Source organism: Paroedura picta, chromosome 3 (assembly GCF_049243985.1).
Source record: "Paroedura picta isolate Pp20150507F chromosome 3, Ppicta_v3.0, whole genome shotgun sequence".
Lineage (NCBI taxonomy): Eukaryota > Metazoa > Chordata > Lepidosauria > Squamata > Gekkonidae > Paroedura > Paroedura picta.
This window is the reverse complement of record NC_135371.1, coordinates 27,312,403-27,330,923: the sequence shown is the minus strand read 5'-3', so window position 1 is coordinate 27,330,923 and position 18,521 is coordinate 27,312,403. Positions and strand designations below refer to the sequence as shown.

Here is an 18,521-nt window from a genome sequence, read left to right as displayed (position 1 = left end):
ATGTGAAAGAACGCATAATTTTATGGTTGGGGGGCCACCACAACATGAGGAACTGTATTAAAGGGTCACAGCACTAGGAAGGTTGAGAACCACTGGTCTAGGGTGAATGTAGGGTTCCCAGCTCTAGGTTGGGAAATACTTAGAGACTTTGGGGATGGAGCTGGGAAGAACCTCAGTGGAGTATAATGCTATGGAATCTACCCTTCAAAGCAGCCATTTTTACAGAGGAATTGATCTCTCACCTGGAGATGATGTGGAATAACAGGATGCCCAGATTGCTCTGGAAGCTGGGTCATTGTGCCGGACAGCACCAATTCCCCCACACCCCCATAAGTCCCCTCCTTCCTCATCTCCTGTCTGGAAAACCTATTTTCAAGACTCTGCATCATCTTCCTTCTCTCTGTCTCTCTGGCCCATTTTTTCCTACCTAACAAACAGCCTGAGAAATATTCCTAGTGAAGGTTTTTGCTCATTACTTTGTGATATTTGATTTTAAAATCCTCCTTCTGGTGTTTTTGGAAACTTTTTTATTGATCAGTATGCCTACCTATAACATTTGCCCATCCCAAGAGACTGTTCCCACTAGGTCTTAATGGTCGCTACAAATCAAGAGGCAGTGCGAGATGCGGTCTCCTAGATATGTTACTGGGCGTAGGCCTTTTGGAAGGTTGTAAATCTTCAGCAGCACTCTCACTATTACAGTAAGACAATGGTTGTAGAAACTGGGGGGAGGGGGAGGATGAAAAAAATGTACATGAAAACAAATTCAGACAGTACAGAGGACAATGAGCAATTTTGTTTTTTGAAGTTGAGAAAGGATGGTCTACAGCAGGGGTAGTCAAACTGCGGCCCTCCAGATGTCCATAGACTACAATTCCCAGAAGCCCCTGCCAGCATTTGCTGGTAGGGGCTCTTGGGAATTGTAGTCCATGGACATCTGGAGGGCCGCAGTTTGACTACCCCTGGTCTAACCCAGCGGTAGTCAAACTGCGGCCCTCCAGGTGTCCATGGACTACAATTCCCACGAACCCCTGCCGGCAGGGGCTCATGGGAATTGTAGTCCATGGACATCTGGAGGGCCGCAGTTTGACTACCCCTGGTCTACAGGTACCAACTGGTCATTATAGCCACTGGGACTTTTCTGTGGACTAATGTTGCCAGGCAGAGTCTGCTAACTGGTAGGAGATGAAAGAGCTGGGAACCTCCCATTTTCCTGGGGTGTGTGATCAGTGTCACCAGAACAAGTATGCCAAGCTGCTGCTGATGCTCTGCCACTTGCCCCCTATAGTTTGACCACAGAGTTTTGGGTAAATGCTAGGGCATCACCTGGTTTGATGATATCACTTCTGGGTTCTGCTTATCAGGCTCCCTCCATTTCTCCCCAGCAGTTTGTCCTCCCTCCCACCTGAGCAGCTGCAGGCAAGTGTAGCTGGGGGTAGGTCATTCCCCACCCCAGTGGACAGATGGTAATCACACTGCAGGCTGATGGTCTCCCCTCACCACCACCACCTGGATTAGTCCAGCCTAGTGGCAGAAGGGTGGTTCCTGGCCTACCCTAGCCTGGCTCAGGCTGCTTCTCCCTCCCTTCTTTGAGGTGGACCAGCCTGGGGTAGGGCCTTTTTCCAAGGTTGATTTTTCTGTCCAAGTCAAACATTTTCATCAATAGCTGTCTTATACATGAAGCTGTCTTATACTAATCAGACCCTTGACCTATCAAGGTCACTATTGTCTACTCTGGCTGGCAGGGGCTCTCCAGGGTTTCAATAGAATTCTTTCAGATCATATAGTACCTGATCCTTAACTGGAGATGCTGAGGATTGAACCTGGGCCGTTCTGCATGCTCAGCAGATGTTTTTACCCTGAATCACATACCTTCCTCAAGTGCAGTGGAAATGCCACTATGACCTGACATGGCCAGTCCTATGTCACTGTTTCAATTTGACACAAAATTATTGCACAGGTTGGAACGGCTGTAGGGTGGCATTGGTTCAATTATGTGGCATGCACACAACATTTTGATTGTTGCCAAAATATGATAATGGGCAAGATTTCTACGCCCCTAACCTAGCAAATGATGGACATGCTGCACATGCCAAGCACTAAAAGCAGACGCACCAGCACAAATGTTACATATGCTTATCTATGAGACTGTGATATTACATCAAGATTTTGCCAGTGTAAACCTGCGCATGTCCTTTTATGTGTTGCTAGTATCTTATCACAACCCTCCTACTAAACCAGACCACCCTCCCTCAGGTAAGAGAAAACAATTGTATGAACTTGGGCAGGGTGGAGGGGTTTAAAAGGTCAGAATAAATCAACAAGAATGGCAGCACTTTATAGTATCCTGTGGTAACTGAAAACCACTGATGCAGAAGTGTGACCTTTGGTAACAGCCACATGAGATCAGACAACCAGCCCCACCTAATGCCACCCTTCTGACCACTGGAGTCAAAAATCAAAACTCTTAACGGATTTGGAGGTGCACAATTAGGCCTGTAGCTCAGGAAACCTGTACTGGGTCCACTGATGACTTAAAGAGCATTTAATAAACAATATAATTATTACATGAGCGTGGCATTACAGGAAAATTACACTGTGGCTGGATGAGCTGGCAAACTTTCAGTGTCTGCTCTTAGGATGCGCTAAGAAACAAAAAGGTCCAGAGAACTGACATAAGTTCATCTTGCAGACTTGAGGGAGGAAAGAGAAAACTGAATAACTTATCCTTGAAGGCTGCCCAGGCAGCCTAGAGCCTCTCATAGTTATGATATATTTGTACAGACTAGGAACCTAAAAGGTTGAGCAGCTGTGCAACCTTTTAGGTTCCTAGCTTGTGTATACAGATTAGGTTACTTTGTTACCTCTTTTGTTGTTCATCCTGTTTGTACAGACTGTCATTTACTATAAATGAGGCTGGGAGCTGCATTTTTAGCTAACTTCCACCCCCACCTAAACAAATAACTGCACACTTTTTTTATGGCTACAACAATCCTGCCCAAATCAATTACTGGATGCATGGTCACATTAGAGTTTCCTCTGCACTATTTTGCTCTTCCTTCACTGAGTGGTGGGAAAATCAGGAGACCTTTTCAGAGACTGTATTTTCCACGTGTTAGAGTGGTGGAGTTTCATTGTACTTTTTAAAAGCAAAATATTTACATTTTTATAAGCTGTTGAACATAATAGATAGGCAGCAACTCAATCTATGTGATCTCCTGAGCCACATCGGGGTACATCTTGAAGTCCTAAAACAAAAGCAAGACCTTACTGTGTCTGCTGAAAATCCATCAAGATCTGCATTCTACACCCAGTAGTGGCTGCTGTGATAGCTCTGAGGAGGGGATCTTTGAGGCAACAGCTTAGTGAAGAATATCCAGTCCCCCATTCTGGCCTCTCCTACAGAGTTTTTATATCCCAAATGCCCAGAATCAAATAAAAAGGGGATGCAAGCTTTATATTGCAGGTAGGTAGTGTAAGCTATGCGCTCCCTAAAGATCTCATTATTTGGAAATCTGCTGGGCATCAACTGTTCAGGAAAATAGAGATCACATTTTCTTAGATATCTGACTTGACTGACAAGGCACATATCATTATTATTATTACATTTCTAAACTGCCTCCCTCCCATACAGCTCAAGGCAGTTTACAGCAGCGGTCCCCAACCTTTTGATGGTTGAGGACCGCCTCCAGCAGTGGGGAAGAGACGGCGGCCCGGGCACTGAGCATGTGTGTTAGCATCTCCTGGTGGTGAAAACGCGCATGCGCGGAGCTGCCGCACATGCACGTTTTCACCACCAGGGGATGCTAATGCGCACGCGCGGCAGCTCCGTACATGCGCGGTGTGTTGTGTTTGTGTTCGCCGGTGTGCCGGCGGCTGCGCCTACCTCTTCCCCACCCTCTAGTAGCAAGAAGCTAGCCAGGCCGCGAGCGAAGCAGCCGCTTTGGTGGCCGCTTCTCTCGTGGCCTGGTGAGCTTCTCACTGCAGGGGTGGGAGAGGCGGGCGTGGCCGTGGCCGCCACCAGCCCATTACTGAGGCCTTTGCGGCCTGGTACTGGGCCGCAGACCGGGGGTCGATGACCCCCAGTTTAAAGCATATCAAAAATACATATACATACACACATATATATATATACACATATACATATTCTTGTTGTTAGGTGCGAAGTCATGTCTGACCCATCGCGACCCCGTGGACAATGATCCTCCAGGCTTTCCTGTCCTCTACCATTCCCCGGAGTCCATTTAAGTTTGCACCAACTGCTTCAGTGACTCTATCCAGCCACCTCATTCTCTGTCGTCCCCTTCTTCTTTTGCACTCAATCGCTCCCAGCATTAGGCTCTTCTCCAGGGAGTCGTTCCTTCTCAGGAGGTGGCCAAAGTATTTGAGCTTCATCTTCAGCAGTGGTCCCCAACCTTTCTGAGGCTGGGGACCGGCAGGGCAGCGTACCGCGCCCACACAGCGGGCCGCGCCTGTGGGCCGCGCCCGCGCGGACCACGCCCGCGCAGTGGGCCGTGCCCGCGGGCCACGACCACGCCCGCAGGTTGGGGACCACTGATCTTCAGGATCTGGCCTTCTAAGGAGCAGGCAGGGCTGATCTCCTCTAGGACTGACCGATTTGTAATGTTCACATTCTAAAAATTAATCACTAAAACCTGAAAAACCTATTATCTATCTGGCAACTAATTTTAACTATCTAACTACTTATCCCCCCCCCTTGACCATCTTTTTCTTTCCTCACCTGTTGAATATGTAGGCACTTCAGTGACATGGACAAGAGGGGAGTAGGGAAGAACTGCAAGGCTTGGAGGGAGATTCTTTCCATAGGTTTCCCAGGCCTCAACCGTAGAGTGCTGCCTGGGGGGAGATTTGATTTCTTTCTCTGGACAGGTTATTTCAACAGGTTCAAGGCTGCTGTTTTCTCTCTCAGAGAACATTTCCACAAAACCTCCATATAGTGATAGGCATGAACCAGTTCATGAGAAAAAATTCAGTACAAACTTAGCCTGGTTTGAAGTTCCTGAACTGGTTTGGAAAGGTGCCTTCCCCAAACATATATCCGACTTTTGTCTAGTTCAGTTTGGCTTAAGCTGACCATCTGTCCTGCCTTTGGCAGGGCAAACTCGCATTTGGGGAATTTGCCCCGTGTCCCGCAGCGTTCGCATATATTTTTTAAAATTACATTTAAAATAATAATTTTTTTTTGCCCACACAGCAGGCAGCCCACTAGACAGCCCGGGCTCAGGAGGCCCCCACGCAGGCGCCAGGGCTCCGGGAGGAGGCTTCCCAGCCAGCTCTGCTGCCGCCTTTTATTCCAGGCCTCCCTGGCTATTCCAGGACCAAGCCTTGAGTCTCCCCTTGACCTGGGCCACCGCCGCCCTAAGGGAGGGAGGAGGGAAGAAGGAGGGAGGAAGGAGGGAGGGAGGAGAGAGGGCCCCCCGCTGCCACCACCACCCTTCTAAGGGTTGGGGGAGGAGGAGGGAGGGAGGGCCCACCTGCCACCGCCACTGCGGCGGTGCGTTCCTGCCTTGCAGGGCCAGATATCTGGTCACCTTAGTTTGGCTGTGTGAGCCATTTAAACCTAGCAGCTGAGCATCATGGATCCCCAGGTGACCTACTAGGTTTAAATGTCTGTGAGACATTTCACCAGTCAGTTTTGCTTCCCCCTGCTTTGAAGAGGGGGGAAGTGAAATGGAGTAGTAAAATGGCTGCCAGCCATTTCGGCCTAACAGCTCACAGGCGCACCCACCCTGCTGTTAGGTTTAGATGTAATTTGTGGCAGGCCACAGTTGTGAGAAAGGGCAATCTGAACTGGCTGGTTCAAGACATTTTTGGCTTGGTTTGGTTCAGGGACTATCCTGAACCAAAATGGAATTTTTAGATTCACGCCCATACAGTTAGGAATCACAGGCCCCTAACTGGATGCTCACCTGTTATATAAAATTAATCTTACTTCCCCAAGCCAACCCCCAAATCTTAACTGAAAGCAAAATAAAAGTCTGACTCACCTGAACCACAAAATCCCTATGCAAAAGAAACAAGTTTCTTGTTTCTAAGGCTGGTTCATCCCCTCCCATCCAGCGGAATTCCATAGGCTTGGATTGGCTGACAAGTTGGCAAACACTTGGATTTGCATGAGGCCTAAATCACAAGGATTGGTTCAGAGCTCTGGAGGAGAAGGGGGACTTTTAAGGATGATTGCTGTACAAACAACAAGCAAGTTGTGTCAAACACTATCTAATGAAAAGGATGATTCTTCTGAATGTGGCAACAGATAATTTGGTACAGTCTGCGCACTGGTTCATTAATTGTTCTTCCTAATTTCAGATTATGTACAAGCAAATTAAAGAACACGAGTTCTGATGCTGAATAGCCCAGGCTAGCCCAATCTCAGAAGCTATGCAGGGTCAGCCCCTCGTCAGTATTTGGATAGGAGGTATCCATGGAATACCAGCGTCACTATGCAGAGGCAAGCCGTGGAAAACCACCTCTGGATGTCTCTTGCCTTGAAAACCCTATTGGGTCACCACAAGTCAGCTGCAACTTGACAGCAAAAAAGAAAGAAGTCCTGATGTCAGTTTACTACCCCTGATTGTAAAAGCTGCCCATGAATTCCAGGACTCTGTTTCCTAACTTGCAAACAGTTACCATTCCATAAAACAGCAAATCCTCCTGCATCATTTCCTTAGGCAGTTCTGAGGAAGGCCATTGTCAAAAGCTTTCTTGAAAATCCCATATATTCTACATTGGAACAATAATGTTCAAGATAAGATTGTTCCTGATGTGAACCTGGGTAAGCTTTATGTTCTAGGAGGCATGTATCTAAAATAGAACTATAGACTGCTCTGGGAAATATAATATAGGTATATTTCATTAGATGGAATTTCCCATTTTCAAATTGCATTGTGGAACTGTATTTGTATTACTTTGTAATGGGGAATTTTAAAACACGTTAGGAAAAGAGAAAAACACATATAAAAACATCTAGCGTATAATTCGTATCTATGGTTATCCTCAGGGTCAAGATTATGCCGACGTTTTCTCTGTCATATTGCTTTCTTTATTCCTCCTTAGCCTATATGAGGACCCCATGTTGATAACAGATGACATGGATCCTGGTGGGCTCTGTGGCCTACAAGAACCATTCCTTCACTGGGCCATGCATGTCTGCAGAGCAAGGGCAGCAAAAGAAGGAACAGGCTGTTCTTCTTGCTATCTTCACATTTTCCTATCTTCACATTTTCCTGTTCATTTCCCCCTCAGCCATGCTGCCTGTAAAACTCAGACCAATGCCATGTCACGTGGGGACACACAAAATTATCTCCTGCTGATGATGAAGCAACAAGTGCACCTCATGGGCAGAATACTAGATCATCTCCAACATATGCTGAGGGCCAGGTAAGGGGTGTGTTGCCACTAGAGCCAGCTTGGTGTAGTGGTTAAGAGTGCGGACTTCTAATCTGGTGAGCCAGATTTGAATCTGCGCTCTCCCCACTTGCAGCCAGGTGACCTTGGGCTCGCCACGGCACTGAGAAAACTGCTCTAACAGAGCAGGAATATGAGGGCTCTCTCAGCCTCACCCACCTCACAGGGTGTCTGTTGTGGGGAGAGGAAAGGGAAGGTGACTCTTTGAGCCTCCTTCGGGTAGAGAAAAGCGGCATATAAGAACCAACTCTTCTTCTAGTTCACTCACATGTATGGGCAGTAATGGCTTGATAACAGTCATACCCCCCCCCCCCGGTTCTTCTACAATTATTTTGGTTTCTAGACTACTTGTGAGAGATTTCCTCCCCTGTACATAAATATGAGAATAATTACGCCTTGCACATGAAGGAAAACCCATCCAGTGAGTATCATGTATGAAAATACTCTTAGCTGTCCAACAGATAACCACACTATTCAATCCCCCCCCCCAAAAAAAAGAGTTGCACTGCTTAGGTACCCCAGATGCACAGAAACCACTTATCTCTTCCATACTGCCATTCTTATTGAAATGAAAACTTGCAAGATATTGTGACGTAGTAATACAGCTGAAGAATCTAGTTTTGGATCTGACTTTCCTTCTTCCCTGGTTGCATTTGTGTTCATGGGAGAATGCATACAACAGGGGTAGTCAAACTGCGGCCCTCCAGATGTCCGTGGACTACAATTCCCAGGATTCCTTGCCAGCATTTGCTGGCAGGGGCGCCTGGGAATTGTAGTCCATGGACATCTGGAGGGCCGCAGTTTGACTACCCCGGCATACAAGAAGAGGAGTTGGTTTTTATACCTTGCTTTTCACTACCTGAAGGAATCTCAATAGGGCTTCCATTCACCTTCCCTTCCTCTCTCCACAACAGACAAAGAACTCCTTTGAGAGCAGTTCTAACAGGACTATGACTAGCCCAAGGCCACCCAGCTGGCTGCATGTGGGGGAGTGGGGAATCAAACCTGGATCAGATTAGAACCTACTGCTCTTAACTACTACAATAAAGATGACCCCGTCCTGCAAGAAGTATTGTTTTCCTTACTTCCTGCTTGTTTTGAGGTTCTTACATGCCTTTCCCATAGCACACTTAAGCCTGTAATACTGCACATAATTACTGGGGCATTAGCCCCACTGAACTCATAGTGAGGAGACTTTTATAGGAAATCAAATGGTAGAAAGTGCCATCAAGTCACAGTCGGGTCTTGCCTTGAAAACCGGTAGGCAGGATACATTCAGAGATGGTTTGTCATTGCATGCCACTGCACTGAAATCATGGGCTTCCTTGATGGTCTCCCATCTGTGTACAAAGCAAGGTCAACCCTGTTTGGCTCCCAAGATCTGACAAGATCTGACAAGTGCAGGAGATCATATGCCCCACAGTTATTCTTCTGTTCCCCCTGGGGGAATTAATGGAATATATCTGGGTGGGTAGGAAGAAACATATTCCTTAGCTATTGGAGCTGTTTTTGGTGGCAGCTTTCCCCCATTGCTCTTGACAGGCCCCTGTTTGCCTGAACAGTTGGATTTGGAAATGAGGATTAAGCAATGATGTAAAAGGCCGCGGCTTCTGCTTGTGGTAACTGAGTCAGCATATGCTGTGAACAGGGGGTAAAGCAACCATGTGCTCATTGCCTTTCGCTACAGGAGAAAACAAGGTTAGTCCGTTGTGCATATTTCTTGCTAATTTAGGATCTGAGAAGGAAGAAGGTGCATGAAGCACAAGCGTTGCCTCTTGAGTGCAGTTGCCACAGAGAACACTTAGCGAATGAAAATACTTTTTGGGAATCAGAAGCCAAGGAAAAGGCCAGGTGCATTTGTTGGTGATGCCACTCTTCCATCAGGCATCAGCTAGGTATGCAAATACATTTGACCCTCAAGTAGGAAATTTAGAGCCAACAACAAATTATATTTTCCCTGAGGATATTCCCAGGTCAGGATGACAGACATGTTCTGAAGTTTCATCTTTCCATGGGCCCAGTTCAGATAAGGAAAGAACAGGAGAGCGCAGGGCTATGCTCCCCCCCCCCCACACACTTGCTGGTAGCCAGGGAGTAGGCTTACCTAGAAATCAGTTATGTGATTATATAAGGCAGAACTATCATCAGAATTGTTATTTTTAGTTATAGAAATGTGACAGGAATTTATACCTGTTTAACAAATACTTATAAATACTTGTATGGATGCTTTTAAATATTTTATAGTAAACTATTTGGTGTCTGTCCTAGGACTAGTTTAAACCAAACTACCAGGGTATAACTGATGTAAGAGTAAACAGTGGAAAAACAAGAACACAAGATGACATTCTTCTAATACTGGTGGTGTGGCTTGGGGGAGGGGGGTTGTTACTCCCTTTGTTTTCTTTGTCCTTAGGATTGTCAGCTCCAGGTTGGGAAACTCCTGGAGATTTGGTTATGAAGCCTGAGGAGACAGAAACCTCAATGGGGCATGATGATGTATAACAAGGGGTGGCGGCCAAATGGTGGATCTTCAGATGTCCATGGACTACAATTCCCATGAGCCTACTCACCAAAGTGTCACTTTCCCCCAGGGAATTTGACCACTGTACCATGGAGATAAATTGTCCCATCTGGAGGCTGACATCCCTACTGATTTCCCATTCTCCGACGCAGAGCTTTGCTTACATGATCCCAGAAGTTTTCCTTCCGGTCACACTCTTTTCTTAACTCATTCTGCATCCTGAAAACAGCCACAGTGCATTTATGAAGGAAGTGATCCTGCTCACCCTCGCCCCAGTCAAGGCTGCTTGTTGAAGACACTGAGACACGAAGACAGAACAAGATAGGTAGCTGAGTTAGTATGCCTGTAGCAGCAGTCTGAAGAAGGGAGCAGTGATTCATGAAAGCTTCCACCAGTTTTGTTAGTCTTTAAGGTGCTCCTGGACTCTTGTTCTTTTGTACAGTAGAACATGTACAAGAAGGCACGACAACTAGACAATTTCACTTCTTCCTCAGCTGTCCCAGGCTCCTCTTTCTCTAGTCTAGTCTCTAACCCTCTACTCACTGCTACTTTCAGAAAACCCATCTTATTACTAACAACTACTAATCCTTTCTATATCTTGAATAACCACACATAGACTGACCTTTTATTTGTACCTGTTAGACCCTTCAATCAGTTAACATTCAGTACATCTCAGGCTTGATCTTATTGGTTCCAAGCTTAAAGGCCAATGAAATGGTTAAATCATCCATCCCCACAGGGGTAGTCAACCTGTGGTCCTCCAGATGTCCATGGACTACAATTCCCATGAGCCCCTGCCAGCATTTGCTCATGGCAGGGGCTCATGGGAATTATAGTTCATGAACATCTGGAGGACCACAGGTTGACTACCCCTGCACCAACTGACTAATCATACACCTGAACCATCAGAGATGATTCAGTTTGAATCTTTCTGTACCATATAAATATCAGTAAGACTCGCTGAAAGCCAATACCTTAGTAACTATAACTAGGAAACAGTACCACAGTTTAGCCTGTGTACTTTGTGGTTTTACTTCCCTCACAAGGGTAAAAGTTCCTTTACCTTTTAACTTCATAATTTCTTAATCTTAAATATGTAGTGTTAGAATCATAGAGTTGGAAGGGGCCATACAGGCCATCTAGTCCAACCCCCTGCTCAACGCAGGATCAGCCCTAAGGATCCTAAAGCATCCAAGAAAAGTCTGTATCCAACCTTTGCTTGAAGACTGCCAGTGAGTTTGCTTGGGTTGCCAGCTCCATGTTGAGAAATTCCTGGAGATTTGAGGGAAGTTATTGGGGGGGGGGTTATATGAGAAGGGGAGGGTATCACAGCAGATATAATGCGGCAGCATTTGCCCTCCAACTCAACTACTTTCTCCAGGAGGACTAACCTTCATAGTCTGGAGACTGCAGAGTAAAACCTGGAAGTTGTCTAACAAAGGGCGCTTTGAAAGTGTATACTCTGTTGGTCTCTAAGCTGCGACTGAACTTGAATTTAACTGTTCTGCTGTGAACCAACATGGCTACCATCTGAAACCTGGAAACTGACAACTCTACTTTTTATACGGAACTATTAATGTCACTATATAGATTCAGTTTAGTAGCCAAGTTGATCCGAAGCAGCAAAGTTTGACTCCAGTTTTATTCAAATCTATAGATTTTGTGTGCTTGCTTGAATCTTGAATAAAACTTTGTTGATCTTAAAAGTGCCATGGGATTCAAACTTTGTTCTAATTTAGGATCTGAGAAGGAAGAAGGTGCATGAAGCACAAGCGTTGCCTCGAGTGTAGTTGTATATGTACGATAACTTTCTGTACAAGGTTTTTGGTTGTTTCTGTTTGGGGGTCTAGGGTCTGGTTAGATGACACATGATATTGTAATGAAGTGGATGAGATTATCAGTATCTGGGGCTGGGAGAGGTGTCATCCTGGAAATTTTATCCAAATTGCTTTGAGTTCTAAGAGAAGAAACGTGGGATTCTTTTTGTTTTGAATGATGGTGGCACATTCCTCACTCAATCGGAAATACTGTGGATGGATTAATTCTTTACCCGGTGTGTGTGACGTCCCATGTGTCATAACACTGCCTGCTTTCACGGCCACCATTGCTAATCCAAATTAGTCACATTGCATTCCACCTTTGTCAAAGCGGTTTGTGTAAACCTGAAGATTCTGGTAAGGAGATGTCCACAGGCAAACTGCTTCTTCGGACAGAACAATCCCTGAAGCTGGGCATTTGCTCCGAAGGGGTGAAAAGCCTTTCACTGATCTTTAACCTACGCCGCCTGTGGGACAAGATGCTTGAAGAGTAACTGATCCACATTAAGTAACCTTGAAGATGTGGCTTGATGGATGGCACACTCTCCTTTTCTGCCTGTGTTGAGACACAGCTTCATTTATGTGGTGATTGACGGAAAATGCCTATCCTGCCCTGATGAGTGGCTAGCTGTGTGCGCACATGCCTTCCCTTCTTCTTCGTGGGTGATGTGTGAGGGTCTGTATTTCTCACAGCATAAGGCAGCTAACATGTGCTAGTTCCCATAGTTGGTAATCATAAGGCTTGTGTACATGTTACAGTGCTTCCCCTTTACAACCAGTAACTGGATGAGAGGTTTAAATCCTGCATCCAACTGCCATAACATAACTCCTCCTCAGTGCACATATAGAGCAAACCATAGCCTTTTTCAGTTGCTATGGTTTTGGGGCTCCCATTCTATGTACCCAGAGAGTATCCTAGATAAAATCCTCTCAACGTGCATACAAGGGTGTGTGTGTGTGTGTAAAGTGCTGTCAAGTCACGGCCAATTTATGGTGACCCTGCAGGCTTTTCAAGGCAAAAGACATTCAGAAGTGGCATGGCATTGCTTGCCTCTTCATAGTGTGACCCTAGATTTCCTTGGTGGTCTCACATCCAAATACTGACCAGGACTGATCCTGCTTACCGTTTGAGATCTGACCAGATCAGGCCAGCCTGGTGCCATTTTGCTTTGGTGCTTCTGAATGCATAACTCAATGAGCCCGAGTTCCCAAACCTGTGCACCAATGCTTGAAAAATGCAAATCTTACCCTGTCCGCACCCCCCAAAAAAGGATGAACAACCGCCGAAAGCATCGCGCGTGGTGCGCTCTCCTGACCTGGGATCACCAGGATCTCGAGGGCTGAAGAGAGACCTTGTGCTGCGGCCACCGCTTGCACGCGCATTCCCTATTAACTTGTGAACAGATGGTGGCCTGGAGAAGCGTGCCGGGGAGGCGAGCGCAGACCCGCCGCGTGGGTGGCTCCCTTCTCCCCTCCACTGGCGATGACGCAGCTGCCTGAGCGGGTCCCACCGAGGCGCGAGTGGGAGCCCGGGAGGCGGGAAGGCGTGCGGTTAAGCGGGCCCGGAGCGCGCGCTGTGTGGGGCGCGAGGCGGTTCCCCGGTGACAGTTGGATGCAGGCGCTGCCCTCGACGCGAGCGGCGGAACTTCGGCAGCACCCCAACCCCTCTTCCCCCCCCCCCCGCCGCGTGACTGCGTCCAGGGGGAGCGAGGGGGCGCGCGCTCCCTGCTCTCCCTCTGTGAGGGCCCGTCCGAAGGAGGGCGGGAGAGGCACACACAGACACACACACACGTTGCACGCTCGACGCGAGCGGCGGTGGGCGCCTCGACCGAGGCGGGGTCACACGCTGGCCTTGTGGGTGGCTGGCTAGGCACCGCCCAACGCTGCCGCCGCCGCCGCCACGCTTGTGCTCGCTCTCCTCTTGCGCGGCGCCCGGGGAAGCACCCTCCCTCCTTCCCTCCTCTCGTCCGTCCGCCCGTCCCCCGAGCGCCCTGCTCGCCGAAGGACCCCGCGGCCGCCCTCCTGCCCCGGCCGGCCGGCGGGGCGGTGTGTGCGAGTGTGCGGTGGGGGAGCACGTCCCCCTGCCTGCGCCCCAGCGGAGCCCAAGGCCCGGCGGCCCGGATTGGCCGGGGAGGGCCGCGAGCTCCGCCCGCTGTAGCCGTGCTGCCTGGCTGGGAGGGGAAGAGGAGCGGGGCTGCGCTCCCTGCGCTGCCTCGTCTGGAGCGGGAGAGCCTGGCAGCGGCGGCGGCGGCTGAGGAGCAGCCGGAGCCTGCTGGTCTGAGGCGGCGGCAGAGGAGGAGGAGGAGGCGGCGGCAGCAGCCAGCCCCGTAGCCCCCTGGGCTCCCGGTGCGCAAGGCAGGGGGGCGCCCCTTCCACCGATCCATGACCATGGGCGACAAGAAGAGCCCGACCAGGTAAAGTGGCTGGCGGAGAAGCCGAGCGAGGAGGAAGGGGAAGTCGGCGGAGGAGGCGAGCGGAGCTCTTTTCTAAGATGGAGGGAGCGTGTGTGCCAGCCGGAGCCTCCCCTCCCAGCCCGCTTTATGCTCTGGGGAGGCGCCGAATGGGGCGAGTAGGCCCAGGGGGCCGGGGCGGGAGTGGGGCTGCTGGTGGGGAGAGGAGGGGGCTTTTAAGATGGAGGAAGTGGGCATGGAGGGGAGCTCGTTTGTCTGCCTGCCTGCCTCTCAGCCAGGTACAGAAAACTCCTTGTTTTCAATTGTGCGAGGAGGAGGAGGAGGAGGAACCCGGTGGAGGGGCTGGGGGTGGAGAGGTTAGTTAGCGGGGTAGAAAAACTGGGGCGCCTGGTGTGGCTGAGCCGCCGTGGAGGGGGTGGGTTGCTCTATTTTGTGCCCAGAGTGGCTCTTAAGATGGAGGGAGTATGTAAAGGCGAAGAGGAGGAGGAGGAGGAGGGCGAAGTGTTTGTGTGTTTCTCTCTCGGTTGGTGCCAGGGCTAATCTGGTGTTGGAGCAGCCATGGCGGCTCCTCACTCTCTCTTTTTCCCCTCCTCTCACACGCACGCATACATACTCCTCGTCTCCTCGCACTGACTTCTTCCAGACAAAGGGAGATTTAACAAGGTAAAGGAGACAGACAGACAGACGGAGGGGGCGCATGGAGGGACACGCCTACAATCCTTTAAAGTACAATCAACACCCCCCCCCCCCTCCAAAGAGGGAGGGTAGCCAGCCCTCTCAGATGTCTTCCGCCAACCTCCTTTTCACTGCCCTTCCAGATTCAGTGGGTGGTAGCGGTGGTGGTCGTTTTTGTGTGAAAATCGATTGTCTTGGGATTGAAGATTGAGAGGAAACGTTCTCCCCCCTTTTTCTGTTTTACTGGGGGGCACACTGGTGGGGCCGTTGGGAACGAGGTAGGATGGGTTTTTGTTGGAGGGGTGGGGGTAAGGAGCTGAAATGAGTGTTTAGCTTTGTATATGTTTTGCATTTTCCTGCCCAGTGCAACCGCATCCCGGAATGTGATTACTTTTTAGGTAAGGTGCAGAAAAAGAGGCAGGCAAAAGCAGAGCAGCGGGCAGCGGAAAATAGGCTTCCTTCATGATCTGGTTTCTAACGTGTGTTTTTCTTTCTTCTCTCCCCCCCCTCACCCTGCCAATACTTCTCAAGGCCAAAAAGGCAAGCAAAACCTGCAGCCGATGAAGGCTTTTGGGATTGTAGTGTCTGCACCTTTAGGAACAGTGCTGAAGCTTTTAAATGCAGCATATGTGATGTCAGGAAAGGCACTTCTACAAGGTACACTGGCATATATTTAAATATGAAAATGTGTGTTCACTCCTCCCTTCATTTTAATGGTGCTGACTTGTTGATTTACTATGGTTGTTGAAGCAAGACTTTCTCATGTGAAGAAATACCTCCCTTTGAATGTGTAAGCCTGTGTTTGTGCTATGATCTTTGTACATGCTAACATCAAATGCTTTGAAGAAATATAGTAATGGCATGCATCAAGCAGTATGTCTGTAAAAGATTGCTGGTTGTCTTAGCTCATTCCTTTTTACTGGGAGTAGAGTATTTTCTATGCCATTTGATACAGGCTGCCCCCCCCCCCCCCCAAGTGGCAGTGGAGATGCCTTTTCCCTCCTAAAGGCTGGAGACATGTATATTAACAGCTTCAAAAATCCTGTGTTTTTACTCTGCAAATGTTGTCTTTGTTTGAAATGAGAAAGCTTTGTAGAAAAAGTGCAGATTTCTGAGAAGCTGATGTCCTCGCTTTCAAATTAACATATAGCAATAGGATGGAAATCCTTAACAAAATGTTGACACTGTTATGAATGACTTAGATGTAGCTTTCCAAGTTGTTGACAAGTTGCGCTTGAGTATGAATTGAGTTGCTTATGTTGCATTTTCCCTACTATCAGCTTTCAAAAAGTCTTTGTGCATGTGGATACTGTGAGATGTTCTAATTGTTCCAAGTTGGTGATATGCTTTTTATGTTGATGAAATAGTGCAAGGGAGTGAGGTTGTTTGGGTTTGGTTTATTTATTTTGCATGACTTATCTTGTTTATATTAAGGCCTTGTGGTATGTCAGGTACTTGGAGTTCTGTTTTATGTTTGAGGATTTGAGGCCCCATCTCAGCATTCAATGCAAGACAAGAGCTCTAAGAAAGAACTCTATGCTTATCTTTTGGTCAGGAAAATCCTTCTGGATCATAGGGGCTTTCTGTGACATGAGTCTACCAATTAAGTGTCATGTGACAGCACTCAGGAAATTGACTAGTATGTTTTCACAAGTTATGCTGTTCTGAAGGACGCTGACCAAACTTAACTGGAAGAGTATACCACAGTACAAAACACATGTATTTGTGTGAGGACCATTTGCGTCCCTTTAGCCTGAAATATGACAATTAATTCACCTGTGGGTTTTTGTTCTTGGCTACAACCTTGTTGATTTCATTGGGGTTTATGATCACTTAATTTGTTAGCATGCATTGGCAGGATCTGCATTTATCTAGATGGTACACCACAGAGATGGACAATTGGCAGCTCATGGGCTTGAGCTGGTCCTAATACAACTTTTATATGACCCATGCTGGTCCTACTGAATTTTAATTTGGGCATGGGGAATGTCGTTGCCCTGTGGAAAGGCTATAATAAATTAGCTGGTTTTAATACATAATATGTTAGTGTATGTAGGGCTCTGTCAGAACACACAGCTTCAGTAGCTAGGGAGCCTTTACTGTGCCAGCTTTGTTGTGTAGCTCAGTTTGTGAGGCAGGATATCCTTCGAGCCTCAGGAGAATAGAGCTTCCCCTGAGAACACAGAAATTGGCTACTCCTGGCATGTGAGCAAACTTTCTTGGAATCTTTACTTGCTAAAGCAGCATTTTCTTGTCTCTTTCCTTCATGTTAATATCAGTCCTATAAAATGAAGACAAAGAGTAAAATATAGAAACTCCAAAAGCAGTCTTAATAAATGTATTCTTTTAACTTAGTGATACATTAATAAATGATTGTTAGACCAAGAAAATCATGAGGTTTCTTTCTGGTTATGAGTTGCCTATATCAGAAAGCTGCAATAAACATATCGTGTGACCTTCTAATCCTACAGTAACCTGTATGAGTATAACCTCTCCCCCCCACAAGAACTCTGTTGTATGCACTTAAGGTATTTTCAAAATAAAATTATCATTTATGTTGTATGTGTAGTTGAAGCGGTAGTTGGTTGCTTATTGTCCTTCTGAAATCTTTAAAGCAGAATTGTACATATTTTTGCTTAAAGTATGTTGGGGATATTTTATAATAAATATATATTTTACCATTTTATAAGCTGAAATTGAGGATGTGCATATTTTGTAAATGACTGAAAGCATAGGAACTAATGTGTGAGGTTTAGGTGGAGTTTTTGTTTGTGCTTTTGAGCTTGAAAGTTACTGTATGTGATATATGTTAGTACCAAGGGGACCATCAGTTTTTCATAGATGTTTACTATACAAAAATGCTGTGGTTTATAGCTGGCTATTACCCGGAATATTTGTGTGGTGACATAGTCAGTTAAATGGTTTCAGTTAACACAAAACTTGTTTTGATAATGGTAGACTAAAACCCATAGTTCAGACTAAAATCCATAGAACATAAGAAGTAGGCTAGCAACTTTTGACTAATGTTTCTGAGGTTGCAGGCTGGCAGTGGAGTGCCTGACAGTAGAAACTCCCCAGATCTGTTCATTCACTGTCTACATGGAACACAGAAGGTGAGCAGTATGTGAATAGGGGGTAACAACTTCTTGGCTTAAAAAAGAAATGAGATTAGCTTTAGCTGGTTTGTAGGGCATTCGAATACTTCTCAGTGTGACCTGTGCAATGAAATAATTCTTCATGTTCTGTTGAATTTCTGTCTCTCCATCATTAATGAGAGATTATTGGTGGGGCTGTGGTATGTGCTATCCCATTGCTTAGTATTCATCCCATAGGGGCTTGCCAGGGACTTAAAGTAGGCCTTGAGTACTTGGTGGTGGGTTTTCTATGGTTCGTGAACTGAATTATGAAATGATAATGGCACACCTTCCCCAGGGAGGTGCACCTGACCCCCCTCACTTTTGATCTTGAGGAGGTGGTTGAGGATGGCTTTATTTAGGACTGTGTTTGATTCATTTGGTAGCAGTCTGTAGATTTAAATTCAGTTTTTAATGTTTTATTTTATTATCATTTATATTGTAAGCCACCTTGGGTTCTTTAATGTAGAAAGGGCAGCTAATGTTTTAAATAGATAAAATGAGTCAGAAATTCAGCTTTGTTATTGTGGTGTATGTC

The 18,521-nt window shown here is 47.0% G+C and overlaps 1 protein-coding gene and 1 long non-coding RNA gene across 2 annotated transcripts in view; one reads left to right on the top strand and one right to left on the bottom strand.

The window, feature by feature from the left end:
• Positions 1-2,605: 2,605 nt before the first annotated feature.
• Positions 2,606-10,245, bottom strand: LOC143834555 (uncharacterized). Its single transcript, XR_013229818.1, has 3 exons — positions 10,111-10,245; positions 6,009-6,141; positions 2,606-3,248 (listed from the first exon to the last, which is right to left on the bottom strand). It is a non-coding gene; the product is annotated as an uncharacterized LOC143834555 (long non-coding RNA).
• A 3,221-nt stretch (positions 10,246-13,466) lies between these two features.
• The window catches only part of RYBP (RING1 and YY1 binding protein), a 53,327-nt gene continuing 48,272 nt past the window's right edge, over positions 13,467-18,521 (top strand). The window contains exons 1-2 of the mRNA XM_077325187.1: positions 13,467-14,177; positions 15,381-15,506. Of these exons, the coding sequence (XP_077181302.1) occupies positions 14,146-14,177; positions 15,381-15,506 (158 nt within the window). The 5' untranslated portion in view covers positions 13,467-14,145. The remainder of the gene's footprint in view (positions 14,178-15,380; positions 15,507-18,521) is intronic.